This window comes from Dipodomys merriami, unplaced genomic scaffold (assembly GCF_024711535.1).
Source record: "Dipodomys merriami isolate MVZ:Mamm:240054 unplaced genomic scaffold, mDipMer1.0.p SCAF_3, whole genome shotgun sequence".
Taxonomy (NCBI): domain Eukaryota; kingdom Metazoa; phylum Chordata; class Mammalia; order Rodentia; family Heteromyidae; genus Dipodomys; species Dipodomys merriami.
In genome coordinates this window covers 61,516,520-61,533,450 of record NW_027204492.1, presented here as the reverse complement: position 1 = coordinate 61,533,450, position 16,931 = coordinate 61,516,520, and the positions used below count along the sequence as shown (strand labels likewise).

General features: G+C 35.3%; 1 protein-coding gene across 4 annotated transcripts in view; it reads left to right on the top strand.

Moving 5' to 3' along the window:
• Gpr174 (G protein-coupled receptor 174) overlaps window positions 1–16,931 on the top strand; it is a 68,867-nt gene that overhangs the window by 12,451 nt on the left and 39,485 nt on the right. For 3 of the 4 annotated variants that reach the window (XM_070040137.1, XM_070040134.1, XM_070040136.1), the window contains one exon: window positions 12,021–13,536. In XM_070040137.1, the coding sequence (XP_069896238.1) occupies window positions 12,580–13,536 (957 nt within the window). In that variant the 5' untranslated portion in view covers window positions 12,021–12,579. Of the gene's footprint in view, window positions 1–12,020; window positions 13,537–16,931 lie in introns of those variants that run through there. The other variant, XR_011376056.1, reaches the window with a different exon arrangement.

The window sequence follows — 16,931 nt, the reverse complement described above, 5'->3', positions numbered from 1 at the left end:
AGGTGTTGTAGGAGAGACACAGATGAAGAAGAAAATGTCTTCATTCTCAAAGAGATTACGATCTAGATGTATAGATGACTAACTATGCAATCAAATAGGATGTAATATGTCAGACTCTGTTAACAAAATCAGGAACATACTGTGGCTATTGCAGAAAGCAGGGTTCTTATAATATTTCCACACACACTTTCAACTAATTTGCCTCCTTTATCATATTCTTACTCCTTCCTTGAATCCCCATATACTATGAATGCTTTCTAATACCAAATAAAACAGAACCAAAGAAAGGAGGGCTAACCCACTTGGGATGACCAAGTAATCTAGGAGGAAAGGAGATGATCCTTTCAAGAATTTTCATCAAGCCAAGCACTGGTGGCTCAAATCTGTAATCCTAGCTACTTAGGAGGCTGAAACCTGGAGGATAGCAACTCGGGCCAACCCAGAAAGAAAAGTCAGTGGGACTCCATCTCCAATTAATCAACAAAAAGTAAAACTAGAGTCATGGCTCAAGTGGTAGAGCAGTAGCTGTGTGCAAGCCATTCTAGTGAGAGTATGAGACACTGAGTTCAAAACTCAGTGCCGGCAAACAATAAAGGATTTTTATTCTAGTGTATTGTATGTATATATGAATGTCAAAATTAATCCTTTTGAATGAACTAATTGTGCTAATAAAGTGAGGAAAAAGAAGGTGATGATATTTACACAGTATCAATATACTTAGTCATTGAAATGTATACCTAAAGTTATTGTGATATAAACTTTGTTTACAGGAATAAAAATTCTTTAAAATTAGTAGTGTTAAAATTATGTTTCAAATTTTGTTTCACCTCAGTGTGAGAAAGAAAATAATGATGGGAAACTGTAACATAAGGATGTTAAAGCTCAAGTCATAGAACTTGACAGCAAAGTGAATATTGTGTGCCAGTATAAATAGCATAGTGTAAACCCAGGACATTTGGAAAGCTAGAAAGGGAGAATAGGGCCTTGAATATTTTCTGTTTCTCTATAGTGTGAACAGTTGATGGATTTGGCACACTTCATAAAATGCTGTAAATTATTTCTGTCTGATACAGATAACTGTAGAAATATGTCAGTCTAAAATAAGAAAGTTATACTAATTAACATAATAAAAGGGAAGTACTGTATGGCTATTGGTCATGTCAAAATGTTATAAACAGAGATAAAGCATGAATATTTATTTATCATTCTGAAGTAATTGTGGATGTTACTGATTTCATGTTGGAAAGGCATATACAAAACTCACTTACCAATGTGAGTTCATTATTTTCTTGCCTATAGTTTTTTTGGGGGGGGAGGGGTCCGGTCATGGGGCCTGAACTCTGGGCCTGGGCGCTGTCCTTCAGCTCTTCAGCTCAAGGCTAGTGCTCTACCACTTGAGCCACAGCGCCACTTCCGGACCACTTGAGCCACAGCGCCACTTCCGGCTTTTTTCTGTTTGCTTATGTGGTGCTGGGGAATCAAACCCAGGGCCTCATGCATGCAAGGCAAGCACTCTGCCACTGAGCTACCTTCCCAGCCCCTTGCCTATAGTTTTTAGATTGATGTTATCTAGCTATTTGAATTAAGCTAGAGTAGAAGCTAATAATATCTTTTTTGGAAAGCATCTACAAAATATTGAGAAGAAAGTTTCTTACCTTCCCAGCCCCTTGCCTATAGTTTTTAGATTGATGTTATCTAGCTATTTGAATTAAGCTAGAGTAGAAGCTAATAATATCTTTTTTGGAAAGCATCTACAAAATATTGAGAAGAAAGTTTCTTAGATGCTTTTTTAGCTTAAAGTATGGTCTTCAAGAATGGCTGATGTATTTTCTTTTAAAGCCAAAGAACAGTCATATAAAATGTTGGTCCAACAATCAGTCTTTCACTAGAATTCCTATCTTGTGTTAGTTTTCACCACACTGAAATAAGTAGAGTCACACAAAATTTTAAAAAATGTTGCAAATAATGCGACTCAATGAAAAAATACTTAGTGACAGAGCACTATTCAATGAACACAAGCATGCAAAAATCTAGTCACATTATACCTATTCATGAAGCTTCAAGGCTTGGCTTGATCCCAGAGTGGATATGGGATCTTTTTCAACACTTCATAACTGTCCTAAAGGAGAGGGAAAATTGTTGTGAATCTAGTACCTAGTGATGTTTTGTGGAAAGAAGAATGTGTGTCATATAAAAGAGACCCATCTGATTCACTTTTAGTCATTTTTTTCAATCAATAATTTAATATCATCTCAGAAAAATATACTAACAGTTATAATGAGGATCTATGATATTATTTAATGTTTTGTGCTTTATATCTGGAGCACTGTAGGATGGTATCTGAGTAGCTATATCATTACCTAGGTTCATGCATCATAAGTACAATTGGGTTGCCATAAGTAGCTTTGCTTTGAAGTTAATCTCCCTACCTTACTTCTATAAGGGGTGGTTTCAGGAAAATGGATACTTAATCTTTTAATACTTTACAGTCATAGCTCTGTTCTTAAATATGGTTGTTTACAAAGGAAGAAGAGGCTGGGCAGTATATGCATTGACAGCAGTGTGTCACCCTTTCTGCTTCTATGTAAACCTAGAGGCCATGTATGGAGTTGCTATCAATGGTGAACAATCAGTCAAGGAGTCTGGCTATCTTTTGTCACTTTTAGTGATGCTCCAGTGACAGAGACCAGGAAGATGCTTCTGAGTACCAAAGGCTGTCAAAATCACTTTGTTTGCTTTTGTTAATCAGGAAGAAGTAGAAATGTAGGACCATAATTCTGGTTCCTGGCACGTTGTTACTGCTTATAAATTTTAGAGGCTATTTTCTGGAGTGAAACTAGTAGCCAACTCTTTATAGTTTTGTTTAATTAATGGGATCCATTCATGATTCACATGAAACATGATAGAAACTTGAGAAGTAATGAACTAGAATCCTATTTCGTGGAAATATTTTCTAGTTAATATTAATTTATTTTTTATGTTTTTATTGTAAAAATACTGTACACAGGGGTTACAGTTACATGAGTAAATAATGAGTACATTTCCTATCGAACATAGCTGCCTCCTCCTTTGTTTTCCCCTACCTTCCCTTCTCTCCCCACCTCTCCAACTCCTCACCCCCCCCCACAAAGTTGTAAAGTTTGTTTTCAACATAGTGTCTTGTACATCTCATTGTTACAGTGGGTCAACCTGTATCCTTATTTAAGCATTTTGTTATTTCCTTTCCCCTCCTCCAATTAGAAAAATGTATATACAAGATGCAGGGCACGGGAATCAAATATAGTGAAAACAGGGATTATACCATGGGAGAAGAACATACAAAAGAAACAAAAAAATCACATAGTACATTTTAAATATGTTAAAAACAATAGCGAGAAAGAAGAAAAAACAGTTGTGTCCCTATCCTGTGGTTCATTTCACTTAACATCATCTTATATGGTCATATGTACATAGCTTTTGACCTTTTCGGCTTGTTCTAGACATATACTACTTATTGCAAATAAGGGAAACCATGGGACCTATGTTTCTTTGGGCCTGGCTTACTTCACTTAATATATTTTTTCCCAAGTCTTTCCATTTCCTAACAAATGGGCAATGTCATTGTTTCTGCCGAAGGCATAGAATTCCATTGTGTGTGTATGTGTTTGTGTGTGTGTGTGTGTGTGTGTGTGTGTACACCACATTTTCTTGATCCATTCATGTGCTGAGAGGCATTATGGAAATTTTTTAAAGTAATAACTGAGGGCACCATGTACATTTAGAAGTAAATAATTCATTGTTATCACCTGTTTTAATATTTTAACTCAAATAATTTTCCATGAAGATTTTTGTGAAACTAAATATTTCACTGTCTGAAGGATTGTATATTATTGTTTTTCTCTTTAAAATGAAATGCTATAGACTTTGGAAAATATGTGGAGATAATTTTTCCAAATATAAATAAGGCAAAAGGAACTGTGGAAATAAAAGGTACAATGCACAAATAACAGCAAAACGTGATACAGTAAATAAGCTGCTAAAAGAAAAACCGTATGAAAGCTCTAGGATCTATTATACAAGTTTCAGAAACTTTTGTGTGTGTGTGTGTGTGGTTCTGACAATCACTGGGAAAGGCTACCCACTTTGATTTTCTGGGCTTGATCTTTAAAGGTAAGAGTCAGGCATTCCCAGCCTGAACACTCGACAAGGTGAAAATCTTATCCTTAAGGTGAAATTCTCATCCTTAGGGAAGAGGAGATTGGACCCAGCAAACAAGAAGGAAGGAAGGTTTTCCTTTTTTGTTGTTAATGGAAAGCTTTTGTCCCTGAAAATTCACACTACATTAGGTAGCCAGCTCTGGGTTAAAGCTCCAAGGACAAATTTTATTTTCCACTCTACCCTTGCTCTATCAGGCTTCATAAGGCTGGTTTATTCCTCTACTTTCACAGGCTATTAATCCTGTGGAGCAGTGGATAGGGAACACTCTCAAAGAGAAATTGCAAGAAGAACTGCAAAAAAAGTGAAAAGCGCCAGAAGGATCTGATTATCTTGGACCTTAGTTTATTTTATGTAAGCTTGGAAGCTCATAACTCTCCTTTAAAAAATTCTCCTTCTTGTCCAAATGTTCATGTCTGGTTTGAGACACAAGGTGCACATTCAGAAAAGCTGAGGAAAATCCCTACAGCTCTGTCAGCCCTGAGAACAGGAAATACATACAGTTTTCCCACTGTAACATAACTTGTGATCTTCTCATCACTTTAACAAAGTAAAAATATTTGAACTTTAATGTGTAGAATAGAACTTTGTAAAATAGTGGCTTGTCTTCCAAGAAAAAATGAGTTGGAAATCAGACACAGAGTGGTAAAATCAGAAGACACTAATAGCCAGATTTTTTTGGCTACATGTAATTCTAAACTGTCTGCTCAGTGTTTTATAGCACCTATTAAAAGTAATTTAATACTTTCACTAGTTTTTAACTTTGTATAGACAATAAAGGCTTGAGATCCACTATGACTCACAGGTTAAACAATAGTGAACAAAATGAAAGTTTGTTCAAATGTTTACAAAAGAACTTAGCATATAGAGATATAAAGGGATTGATTGGAATATACTGTAAGCATATATGAAAATGTGACCATGAAATCCACCCATATAACTAATGTATGTTAATTAAAGAGAAAGACCAAAAAGGGTCTTCTCATTATATTAAATTCTAGTTTAGATCTTAAATACACTTAAATGAATTTGAGCTTCTGCTACATGAAAAAAGTAGTTGAAGAAATATAAAGGAATGTAAAAGTCACCGTCTTGAGTGTCAAGTTTACAATTTTGTGGAATGGATGAGCATATTTCTGATATAAATAAAATGTTATGGGAATTTGCAAATGGGTCTGATCAAAACCAGGTGGAGAATAATGAAACCTTTGTGGAGCAAATGACATTTTTTGATGTGGACTTCAGTGATGGGCAGGATACAGATGAAACAGAGCAATTTATACTAAAGAATAATTGAGAACATAGGCAATGGAGTTAGGAAAAACAGTTACTGCCAGCAAAATCTCTAGTTTGTCTTTAGAGCCTATGGTATTATGTTCTAGAAGATTCTCAGATTTGAAGACTCACAGATTTGATTCTATCTGAAGTTTGTTAAAATGTAGATTCCCTTGGCTCCACCTCTTGGCAATTAAGATTGTGTCTCTCCAAGAATATGCAATTTTAACAAGCACGGCAGTTAGCTGAGGGAGCAGATTTTGAGAAAGTCAACCTAAGAAAAAGGGAAATAATAAAAAAATACACAACTATAAATTATGTGGTTAAGAACAAGACTCTGGGAGGTGGAAGCTGAATGAAAACAAACAACCTAACATTTTTTATGGATGTTAGGGGGAGCATGGAATCAGGTAGTGCTGCAGTACTGTTAGTGTTCAGTACAGGCTTGAATAGCCTTTGAGGTCATCCATCCATAATGTTACTGGGCTTCATTCACTGATGATTTAAGACTGAGTAACTGCCTTTTGGCTTTCTCCAAGTAATTAAAAGAGTACTTCTAGAGCAGAGGAACAAGAAACACTGTCTGCTGAAAAGGAAATGGGTTTCAGATCTCAGCAGAGACATTTAAACTCAGCAAAGTGAAAGAACTTCCTGGCAAAATGGCAACATTCACAATAACAACATTGTCTTCCCATGCATTTGTATGTATTTCCTCTGTTCAGGAGGTTAAACTATAGCGGATTATTAGAAAGTATTGAAGCTACAATTAATTGAAAATTTGAAGATGGCATCCAGGTGTGACATCGCTCTAAAAAAAACAATAATTTGGGGCTGGGAAGATGACTCAGTGGTAGAGCGCTTGCCTTGCATGCCTGAGGCCCTGGGTTCTATTCCTCAGCACCACATAAGCAAAAAGAAAAAAAGCCAGAAGTGGCGCTGTGGCTCAAGTGGTAAAGCGCTAGCCTTGAGCTGAAGAGCTGAGGGACAGAGTTCAGGCCCCACGACCAGACCCAAACAACAACAACAACAACAATAATTTCATGAAAGATTCAATAGGACAGATCTGAAAAGTACCATCTGAAAATCAACCAAACACTTCCTGATGTGTTTACTTACTGACATGTACAAGAATCCACCCTTTAATACAGTTGTACATGCAGTTGTTGGACACGTTTCTCAGGAAAACCATAAGCTAGGTGACCTAGGAAATTTTCACAAATGAAAAAGAAGCCTTGAGAATTTCCATGTGTGCTGACTGGAATCAGAAAGTAATTGTTCAACAAAATTTCTATTCAATATTTGTGATTACTTTATGTGTCATAATGTTATAATGTGTCCTACACACATGTATACACACATTCAGTGCCACATCATTTGAAGTAGCTTGTGGAATAAGGTCTACTTTTTCTTGATTTTCTAAACTTTAAAATAACATGTTGGCTCTTGAATATGTTGTTGTCTATAACATGAACTTACAAGGTTTCTGGGAAGAATTCCACATGCCAATATAATATCTTTGTTTGGAACTAATATATCTAATAAAACTATGATTAAGAATTAGGTAATTTGATGATCTAATACTTTGATAATTCCCTGTATTAAAACTTAAATGCATATGTTATGGATAGGGGAAGTCTTTAGATATTATCAGCTAAAACTTGATAGGTTAAAAAAAAACAGCCTTTTCCTCAGAGTGAGCTGTACTGAATGATACAAGCTTTCCCTGATATTCACTTGAATCAGGTTTCATCTGGATAAGCAACCAAAATGTGTAGAGCATACTTTTAAACATAAAATTTAGTGAAGCTCAAGTTTTGACCAAACAGATATGTAGGCATAAGTATTAATGCAACTTCCTGAAAGAATTTCATATGAAAGAAATCGTTTCTGACCTACAGATCACTGGAAATAAAGTATGATAAATTTGAGTCATTGATTTCTCTTTCTTTCTGATGTTTTCCTCTTCTCAAATAACAAATTACAGTTGAGGAAGAATAGTCTACTTTCTACTTAAATCATTTGATATAAGAGTATAAGACAGTGACTGTACAAGGTGGATTTTTTGTTATGAAAGAATAATCTCAAAGCATAGTGACATTATTTAAATAGTGGTATGATTATCTAAATATACTTAGATATGTGTATTTTTATGCTAATTTTAGCCCACCTGACATAAGTTTTCCCCTGGTTGGAAGCCTCCTTCATCAACTTTTCCTACTAGAAAACAACTGTCCTTATATGAAGGTAAAACATCAACAATCTCTTAAGGGATCCAGAAGAAATTTAAGGGAGTAGCTTTATTCTGGAGCATTACATTTTTGCAGGCTAAAATATAATGATGAAAAATTCATGACATCAGAGTATCTTATATATGTGCATAAGACATCATAATAAAATACACTACCTTGTATAAATATATACTAATAAAATATTTTTAAAGTGTGGCCAGTGAGGGAATAAATGACCAATAGAATGAGTTTAGGCTTTGCAACCTTTATACTCTTTATTTTTATTTCACTGCATCAAATATGTTCTTAATAGTTTAAATGTATCTTATGGGATTTCTCATGGTATGCTGAATAATATCACATTTTTTCCAGACCATATGACAATTATCATTCTGTTTCATTAGACTATAAGTTCCAGGAAAACAGAGGTTATATGAATTTTTTTCTGTTGTCTATATTCCCAGAACCAAGCATGGTGCCTGGAAATTATAAATACCGAATAAATATTTGCTGAGTCAATATTTGATATATCTGCCATATTCCAAGACATATTTTAGCAACCCCCCAAGGGATACAGAGGTATATAAAGTCTACTGCGTAATGTCAAGGAGTTTCTGGACTTCCTATGTGGTAGTAAGGAGGCTAGTGGAATAACTAAGACACAGACACAAATCATCATAGCAAAAAAAAGAGAAAGTTAGATATAGCAGAGTTACAAATAGGGTTCAAACAAAGGGGCTAGCATAATGGTATTGAGTTGAGCACAAAATGTTTCAGGAAGAATAGGAAATGAGAAAGGTTTTTATCAATAGGTGAGATTGATAGGAAACAACAGATGTTCAGACTGAGGTAGCAGAATAATCAATCACTGTGAAAAGAAAAAAGGCAGTGTGAAGAATATGAGTTCAATTGGGCTGGAAAGCTGGCCATGTTAACAGAGTAGTATGACACAAAGTTCTAGAGGTACATACCTCTGTATTAGAAGCCATGTACTGCCAAACCACATGTCTGGCAGTTTGTGGGAAATATGGGGCCATGGATACTTTTTAAATAGGTTATATTAGAAAAAAAATAAGATACTTTATGAAGAATGGTGGACAAAGATATGCAATTGGGACAATAAGTCATACAAGCCTGCCTGAACTAGAGTAGAAAATAAAAATTTTAAACAGGAGAGTAATGGAGAGATATATACATAAATCTATATATATACATATATACATGTATGTGTGTAACAATATATTTATATAATGAGTAAAATACATACTGAATGGAGTTGGGGATAACTGGGAGGGAGTTGCAGTTTTAAGTAGGAATAGCAAGGAAAATCATATTAAAAGATACCATTAGATTGTGTGTGTGTGTGTGTGTGTGTGTGTGTGTGTGTGTGTGTGTGTGTGTGTGTGTGTGTGTCTATAAATGTAGTATGAGGCTAGGTACAAGGTGAAGTCACTTAAATTTTGTTCTCATCAAATCCAAGTAAACAAAATAATAGAATAAACTATAGTCTTCCATACTGATATTAGCTACACAGAATTTATTCAATTTATAAATTAAAATTTATACAGTTTGACCATCATTTCCCCATTTCCACCCCATTCCTGGCAACCACCATTCTACTCTACTTCTATGACTTCCACTTTTATAGATCCAAAATATGTAAGAGATGATACAGTATTTGGTTTTGTCCCTGGTTTACTTCACCTATCATGATGTCCTTCATGTTGCAAGTGACAGAATTTACTTCTTTTTAAAGCTAAATAACATTCTGGTGTGTGTGTGTGTGTGTGTGTGTGTGTGTGTGTGTGTGTGTGTGTGTGTGTGTGTGTGTGTGTGTGTGTGTGTGCGCGCGCGCGTGCGTGTGCACACGCGCATGCGCACATGCCAGCTTCTCTTTATGTATTCATCTGTTGATTGTTACTTAGCTTGATTCAGTATCTTGGCTGTTGGGAATAATACTCAAATGAGCATGGAGTGCAGATGTCTCTTGGAAACACTAATTTCCATTTCTTTTGCATACAGACACAGACAAGGACTGTAGGGACATATGTTATCTCTATTTTTAATTTTTTGAGGAACCCATGTGCTATTTATTTGGCATAATGGCTCTAACAATTTAGATTCCCACCCAAATATAGGATTTCCTACTCTCCCCATACTCACCAGCACTTGTAATCTTTTTTTTCCCCTTTCACCATAATCATTTTTTGTTGTTGTGAAAATACTCTACAGAGGGTTTGTCTTTTAAAAATATATATCTTGGGGCTGGGAAGGTGGCTCAGTGGTAGAGTGCTCAGGGACAGTGCCCAGGCCCAGAGTTCAGGCCCCACAATGGATATATATATATATATATATATATATATATATATATATATATATATAGACACACATATATATACATACATATATATATGCACACATATGTATGTATGTATATATATATATATATATATATATATATGTTTAAGTAGTTGTACGAAGGGGGTTTAGTTCCAAATGTCAGTTTGTGAGTACAAAGCATTTTGATTACCCCTTCATCATTTTCCCCATCTCTCCTAAATTTATCCATCCCCTCAATTTTCCTAGTTCCATTTTCACACATATACACGGAATATTATGATTGCATTCTCCCTCCCACCCTCCTCTTCATTTGTCTACCCCTCTTTTCTTGGCCTTAACATCCCTGAATTTTGTCTTTTTTAATGATAGTCATTCTTCAGAGTGAGATACCTCATAGTGGTTTCGATTTACGTTTCCCTTTTCATGTATCTGTTATCAGTGACCTGTTTTTCTGTGAAAATGATTTAAATATATATGTATATATATTTATATATAAGTTTAGGAGGTGAAGAACCTCAACTGTAACAACCTTTTCAGTAACTATTCTATCCTTCAGTTATTAATTGTGTGTGTGTGTGTGTGTGTGTGTGTGTGTGTGTGTGTGTGTGTGTGTGTGTGTACACCCCTGTCCTGGGGCTTAAATACAGGACATGAGCACTGTTCCTGAGCCTTTTTTGCTTAGAGCTAGTGCTCTACCTCTTGAATCACACCTCCACTTCTGGGTTTTGGGTGAGTAATTGAAAATAAGGATCTCAAGACTTTGCTGACTAGCCTGGCTTTAAACCAACATCCTCAGGTCTCAACCTCCTGAGTAGATAGGATTACAGGCATGAGCCACCAGTACTTAGATTGACTTTTTTTTTAACACTATCTTTCTTATCCAAGAAATACAAGAAATCAAATATTCCATACTTCCTCAAACTGAATGCATAGTTCAGGTTACACATCAAGATCTTTAAATAAAGTGAGCATCACTGTATCTTTGAACAAAATATGCTATTTTAATTGCCAGGGAATTTACTTACCAGGCACTATAACAACAATGATTCCTTGAGGAGCTGAATGTTGTACACTTTAAACCACATGGATTTGATAATCCAAAGCAGGATGTTTCATAATTCTCATTTCATTTTTGTTCTTCCCACATATCTTTAAAGCCAGTTAAGTCCTCCTAGATTTCAGCAGCCTTGAGGCAACTATCCAAGTCCCTAAGCGAAAATTTGTTTACCTCAGAACAAGGGTCATGGATCCAGCTGAATCAACTTTCTGGGGATTTTGATTCTCTGTTCTGGTGCTATGGTCTGTTGTCTTGGATAATTAAGAGGTGACTAAATGACCCATGTAAATGGAAGTATTTAAAGAGAGGCTGGTTGCCCACTTATTTTCAGACATCTGGGAAGAATTTGGATCAAATCAATGGCCCACAAATGATGGTTCAAGGACACTTTCTGGGCTGGCTATACCCAAATCATATGGGAAGCTTTACAAAATACAAATTTTGGGCCCTACCCCAAGCATACTGAATCAGGATCTCTAGAGGAAACACCCGAAAAACTGTACTTTTTTTCTAAACTTCCCCAGATGATTGTGAAGATCTATGGAGCTTGTGAAACAATAGTCTAGATTAGAGTTTCTTGTCTTAATATGCACAAGATTTTACCTGAGGGTCATTGTTAAAATATTGATTTTGATCCTGCAAGTCTGGTGAGGTTAGAGGGGCTGAAATATTTAATTTCTACCACCCCTCCATATAGCATTGGCTCATAGATTTTGAGGAACAAAAAGGGTAGGCTATTTCTCAGATTCATTCTTATACTTTTCTGTGGTTACTATAAAGTGCTTGTAGGAACTGTAGCATATTATCCTTACATTAAAGCTTTCTATTCAAATCAATGTATTTTTCTATATATATGTATTTATATGTTTTTAAGATTTTCAACAACATGCCACATATTAATTAGCTTGTTTCTTTTTTACTTGCAGCTTTGCTTCTGTGTCTCAATTTTACATTTTCAACATATATCTGAAAAAGTCTCAGGAATCTGTTCTCTGCAAGTTAATCACCTCAGAAGAGTGACATCCCAGAACTGTGCACTGAATCAAATGTTTCTTCTATGTGATCCAATAAAAGAATAAAAAAGCCTGCTCATCACCTGTAAGGATATGGCTATTATATGGGAATCTGAAGAGCTGCTATATAACACATCATGATCCAAATGGGAAAAAAAAACTAAATGTTGTGATGTCCCAGAAGGCCTTACAATAGAGTAAACAAAAGGAGAATATTTATGTTAACTTTTCATTTGTGTTTGCATAGTGGACTCCCATGTATTTACTGTGGACAAATCCAAGGCAAATATGCAGCTAATTGTTTGAAACATTCCAAAGTCATCCATAGAGACTAACAGATGTGGCAAAAAGATTACTTTGTACTTAATCTCGCTGAACTATTGGCCATCCGTTTGGTTGAAAGAGCAGCTGTTAATTGTGAATTTACATTTTGGATAATCATTAGATAAAGACAGTCTCTCTAGAAAGAATCATGCTTGCTAATGACACATGCAATAGGACAGATGGTGACAATACAGATTTTAGGTACTTTATTTATGCAGTAACATACACTGTCATTCTTGTGCCAGGTCTCATAGGGAACATATTAGCCTTGTGGGTATTTTATGGTTACATGAAAGAAACCAAACGGGCTGTCATATTTATGATTAACTTAGCCATTGCTGATCTATTACAAGTTCTTTCTTTGCCGCTGAGGATCTTTTACTACTTGAACCATGACTGGCCATTTGGGCCTGGCCTCTGCATGTTCTGTTTCTATCTGAAGTATGTTAATATGTATGCCAGTATCTACTTCTTGGTCTGCATCAGTGTGCGACGATTTTGGTTTCTCATGTACCCCTTTCGCTTCAATGACTGCAAACAGAAATATGACTTGTACATCAGCGTTGCTGGATGGTTGATTATCTGTCTTGCCTGTTTACTCTTTCCTCTTCTCAGAACCAACGCGGATACACCAGGCAACAGAACCAAATGCTTTGTGGATCTCCCTACTAGGAATGTCAATCTGGCTCAGTCTGTTGCCATGATGACTGTTGGTGAATTAATTGGGTTTGTTACTCCTCTCCTGATTGTCCTGTACTGTACCTGGAAGACAGTTTTATCACTTCAAGATAAATATCCTGTTACTCAAGACGTTGGAGAGAAAAAGAAAGCCTTGAAGATGATTCTAACCTGTGCAGGGGTATTCCTAATTTGCTTTGCTCCTTATCACTTCAGTTTTCCTTTAGATTTCCTGGTCAAGTCCAATGAAATTAAAAGCTGCCTAGCTAGGAGAGTGATTCTAATATTTCATTCTGTAGCTCTGTGTCTTGCTAGTCTGAATTCCTGCCTTGACCCAGTCATATACTATTTTACCACTAATGAGTTCCGAAGACGTCTTTCAAGACAAGATTTGAATGATAGCATCCATCTCCATACAAAATCATTTGTAAGTAACCATACCACTTCCAACATGGCAACTGAATTATGCTAGATTTAAAAAAAAAAGCTGAATGTGGCTTGGAATGCAAGTACATTAGAATACATTTGCAATATCCAAAACAACAGGGAAGTATTCACAGGAAGCATTCACATCTTTTCAGCTATCTTCTGTTGTTTGGGAATGCACATCCTTATAACACAATCTGTTGGGAGCATTATGTTTCACCATTATTGATGTTACCATGTCCACATAGTAATTTATCATCAATCTTCAAAAATATTAAAACCTATAATATTTCAATGAATTTCTGTACACAACAAGAGTTAAAAGCCTTATCTCTGAACTGAAGTCATGAAGAGACAACTAGCTTGGAGTCAGCATAAGTCCTTAGCTAGTATGGACAGTGCGCATCTCTTTTCAGAGGAAGTATAGTTGTCTGTTTATAGTAGTGATCACAGTTTACATTCCAATAACATATTTTGGTTGTATTTCAAGTAGGATAGACAACATAGTATTCTGTGTAAACAAAATGTTATAAACATAGGATCATATTTATCTCCCATATGTGATTATACTCAGCAGTTTGAAGATAAAAATAACTGTTTTCTTCACTCAGTGTCAATGTGAAACATCATTTGTCCCATATATTTGTTTATTGAAACTCTGGTTTGCTTAAATTAATAATAACCTTCTGTGACTATATAAAATGCTAGACTGAATTTACCCAGGGCAAGTAGTTATCCTGAATCTACTCAAGATGACACCAATGACCTTTAGGCTGAGGAGAAAGCAGATTTATCACATTCATAGTTCTGCCTTTCTTCAAGTATTTCTGAAGAACACTTCTGGAGATGTATGTGCCTGCCAAGACCAGAGATTTTTCATTATGTCTCTATAATGACACTGGGGTAGCTCTAACAAGTTACTGCACTTACTGAGCCTATGGAAGAAATAGTGCACTAATTCATCATGAAGTATAAGCCAGAGTGAAAAGATAAAGCAAAGTCAAGTATACCAGTTAAAATTTATCACCACATTGTATTTATTACTGCAGTTAGGTTGTTCTTGTCATGCCATTTTTACCAGACAGGACGGGTTTGGGTAAACTCAGTTATGTGAGCCTTGAAGCTTATCTTGATTTTTTTCTAGTCCACATTTTCTAGTCCACTTTTGAGAAAAGTTCAAAAGAACATTTTGGCAGCTGTGAGTATCCTTTATAATACCTTATCTGCTACCCATTTGATATTATTCTGCAAGACAAACTTGGGGTTTGAGTAGTAATTAAATCCAAGGTTTTAAAATAGTAGGATACTCCAAAACATATTTCGGCAAAAAGCTCCAAATTCACAAAAAGTCTCTGTTTAAAATCTGTGGCTATATAATGAAGACACATTCCAGTTTTCATCCACTAGACAATAGGAACCAAACGGGGTTTTTATATATTTAGAGGAAGGGGTAGTTTAGGAATACAGGATACTAATATATTTGAGGAAAAAAAACTTGTGAAGTCAAAATAAATTCTAATGCCTAAGAATAATGGAAGGTTTTCTCTAGACAAGCATTGATTTGCTTAAATAACACCATGCTAGGAAAATAGCTGTGCTGCTAGCAATAGTGTATCAATGTATATCACAATTATTCACTGTAAAATACATGTTTTGATGTATGAAATGAATCCTAAAGGAGTGTTGCATTTTATTCTTAAAAAAGATAGCTAGAACTGTGTCTTGTCTGTTTTAAAGTGATTTGTGTTTGGCGCTGATTTAGTGTTGTAATTGGATTTCAAGTGATTTGTAGAGTTATGAAACAACTGTGAGTACTTGTATTGGGACAATCATGTCTGTACTCTGTACTGTTTCCCACATTAGTATTAGGCACACTTTGGGGGTCATTTGGGGAGATCATTGATTTAATTGTATTAAGATATTAATTTCTCTGTAAACATTATTATTAAGGGGAGAGAAGTCATTGAGAAGTCATTGACCCTCTATACAGGAGTGATTGAGGATAGAATCCATTTATTAGACAGGACGTATATATCATTTAGAGAGAAGATACACATGTTCAGTGATTTTATGCTGCTTAACTATGGGCACCCCTTCTACCTAAGCCTGCCCATCTAGATTTGCAGTCAGTAATCTGATTTGTATTATTAATCCCATCTCATCACTATGTTTTTCCTTCTATTCTATTACCTTGTCCTATGTAGGAAACTGATCAACTCATTAACACTAAGGTGCTAATGACTTAGTTTAATAATAATCCATATATACCTATATAAATTTAAATATATATGAATCGCAGACTTTGGGACTAGGCATTAACACAAAGTAGTGACTTTCAGTGAGGTTACAGACACTGAAGCTGATGGTTGGAAGGGAAATTATTTTGTCCTTCAGTGTATTGTGACCGATTTCATACAATTTTGGGGGATCCTTTGTACTTAGAAACCAATTACTTACCATTTTCACGGTGTCAAATTCTAAGATATATGTTTAGAAAACATTATTTTCCAAATATTGCTTTTATTTAATATTGGCTCTTTCCTTTCTATATCAGCATCTCACTTCCAGGGGAAAAAGCTAAACTATGAGAGAATTAGAGTTGCAGCTACTATCAAGATAGTTGACTCCTTTTTGAAATTTCCTTTTCCCTGGAAAATCTTGTCTTTAAACTTTTCATTTATCACTTTCTAAGTTCTATGTAATTGAACTATAAAGAAAAATACATTAAATTATGATTCCATATCATTAAAGATAAAATCCCATATTTCCTTTTTACAATTGATTAAATTTTGATTTAAAAATGTGTAACTATTCCAATATAAACTGAATATGGAGTAACATATGTTCATATAATCTTGATTGCTATTACTATATTGAAATTGTTTATATGTATTGTCACTCACTTAACCAGAAATTTCTATTAACTGGTAATTTTTCCAGTCCTGGGGCTTGAACTAAGGGCCTAGGTGCTGTTCCTGTGTCTCTTTGTGCACACGGCTACCACTCTACCATTTGAGCCATAGCACCATATCCAGCATTTTCTGAGTAGTTTATTGGAGATAAGAATCTCCTGGACTTTTGTGCCTAGGCTGGCTTCGAACTGAGAGCCTCATATCTCAGCCTTCTGAGTAGATAGGAATTCAGGTGTGAGCCACCAGCTCCCATCTTTAACTGGTAACTTTATAAAGAGGAATATTTGCCCCTGAAATAACAGACCAAGGAACCTTTGTCTACTACAATTTATCAGTGAATTCTTAGCCTATTTAATTATTTTTATGTCACTTTTTTGTTATAACTTCCAAGATACTGTGAAATGTTGCACTTGGAATTTATTTACAGCTATAATTTATAATATGCATTTTAATAATAAAGATTGTCTCTGTAATTATGTAGAAA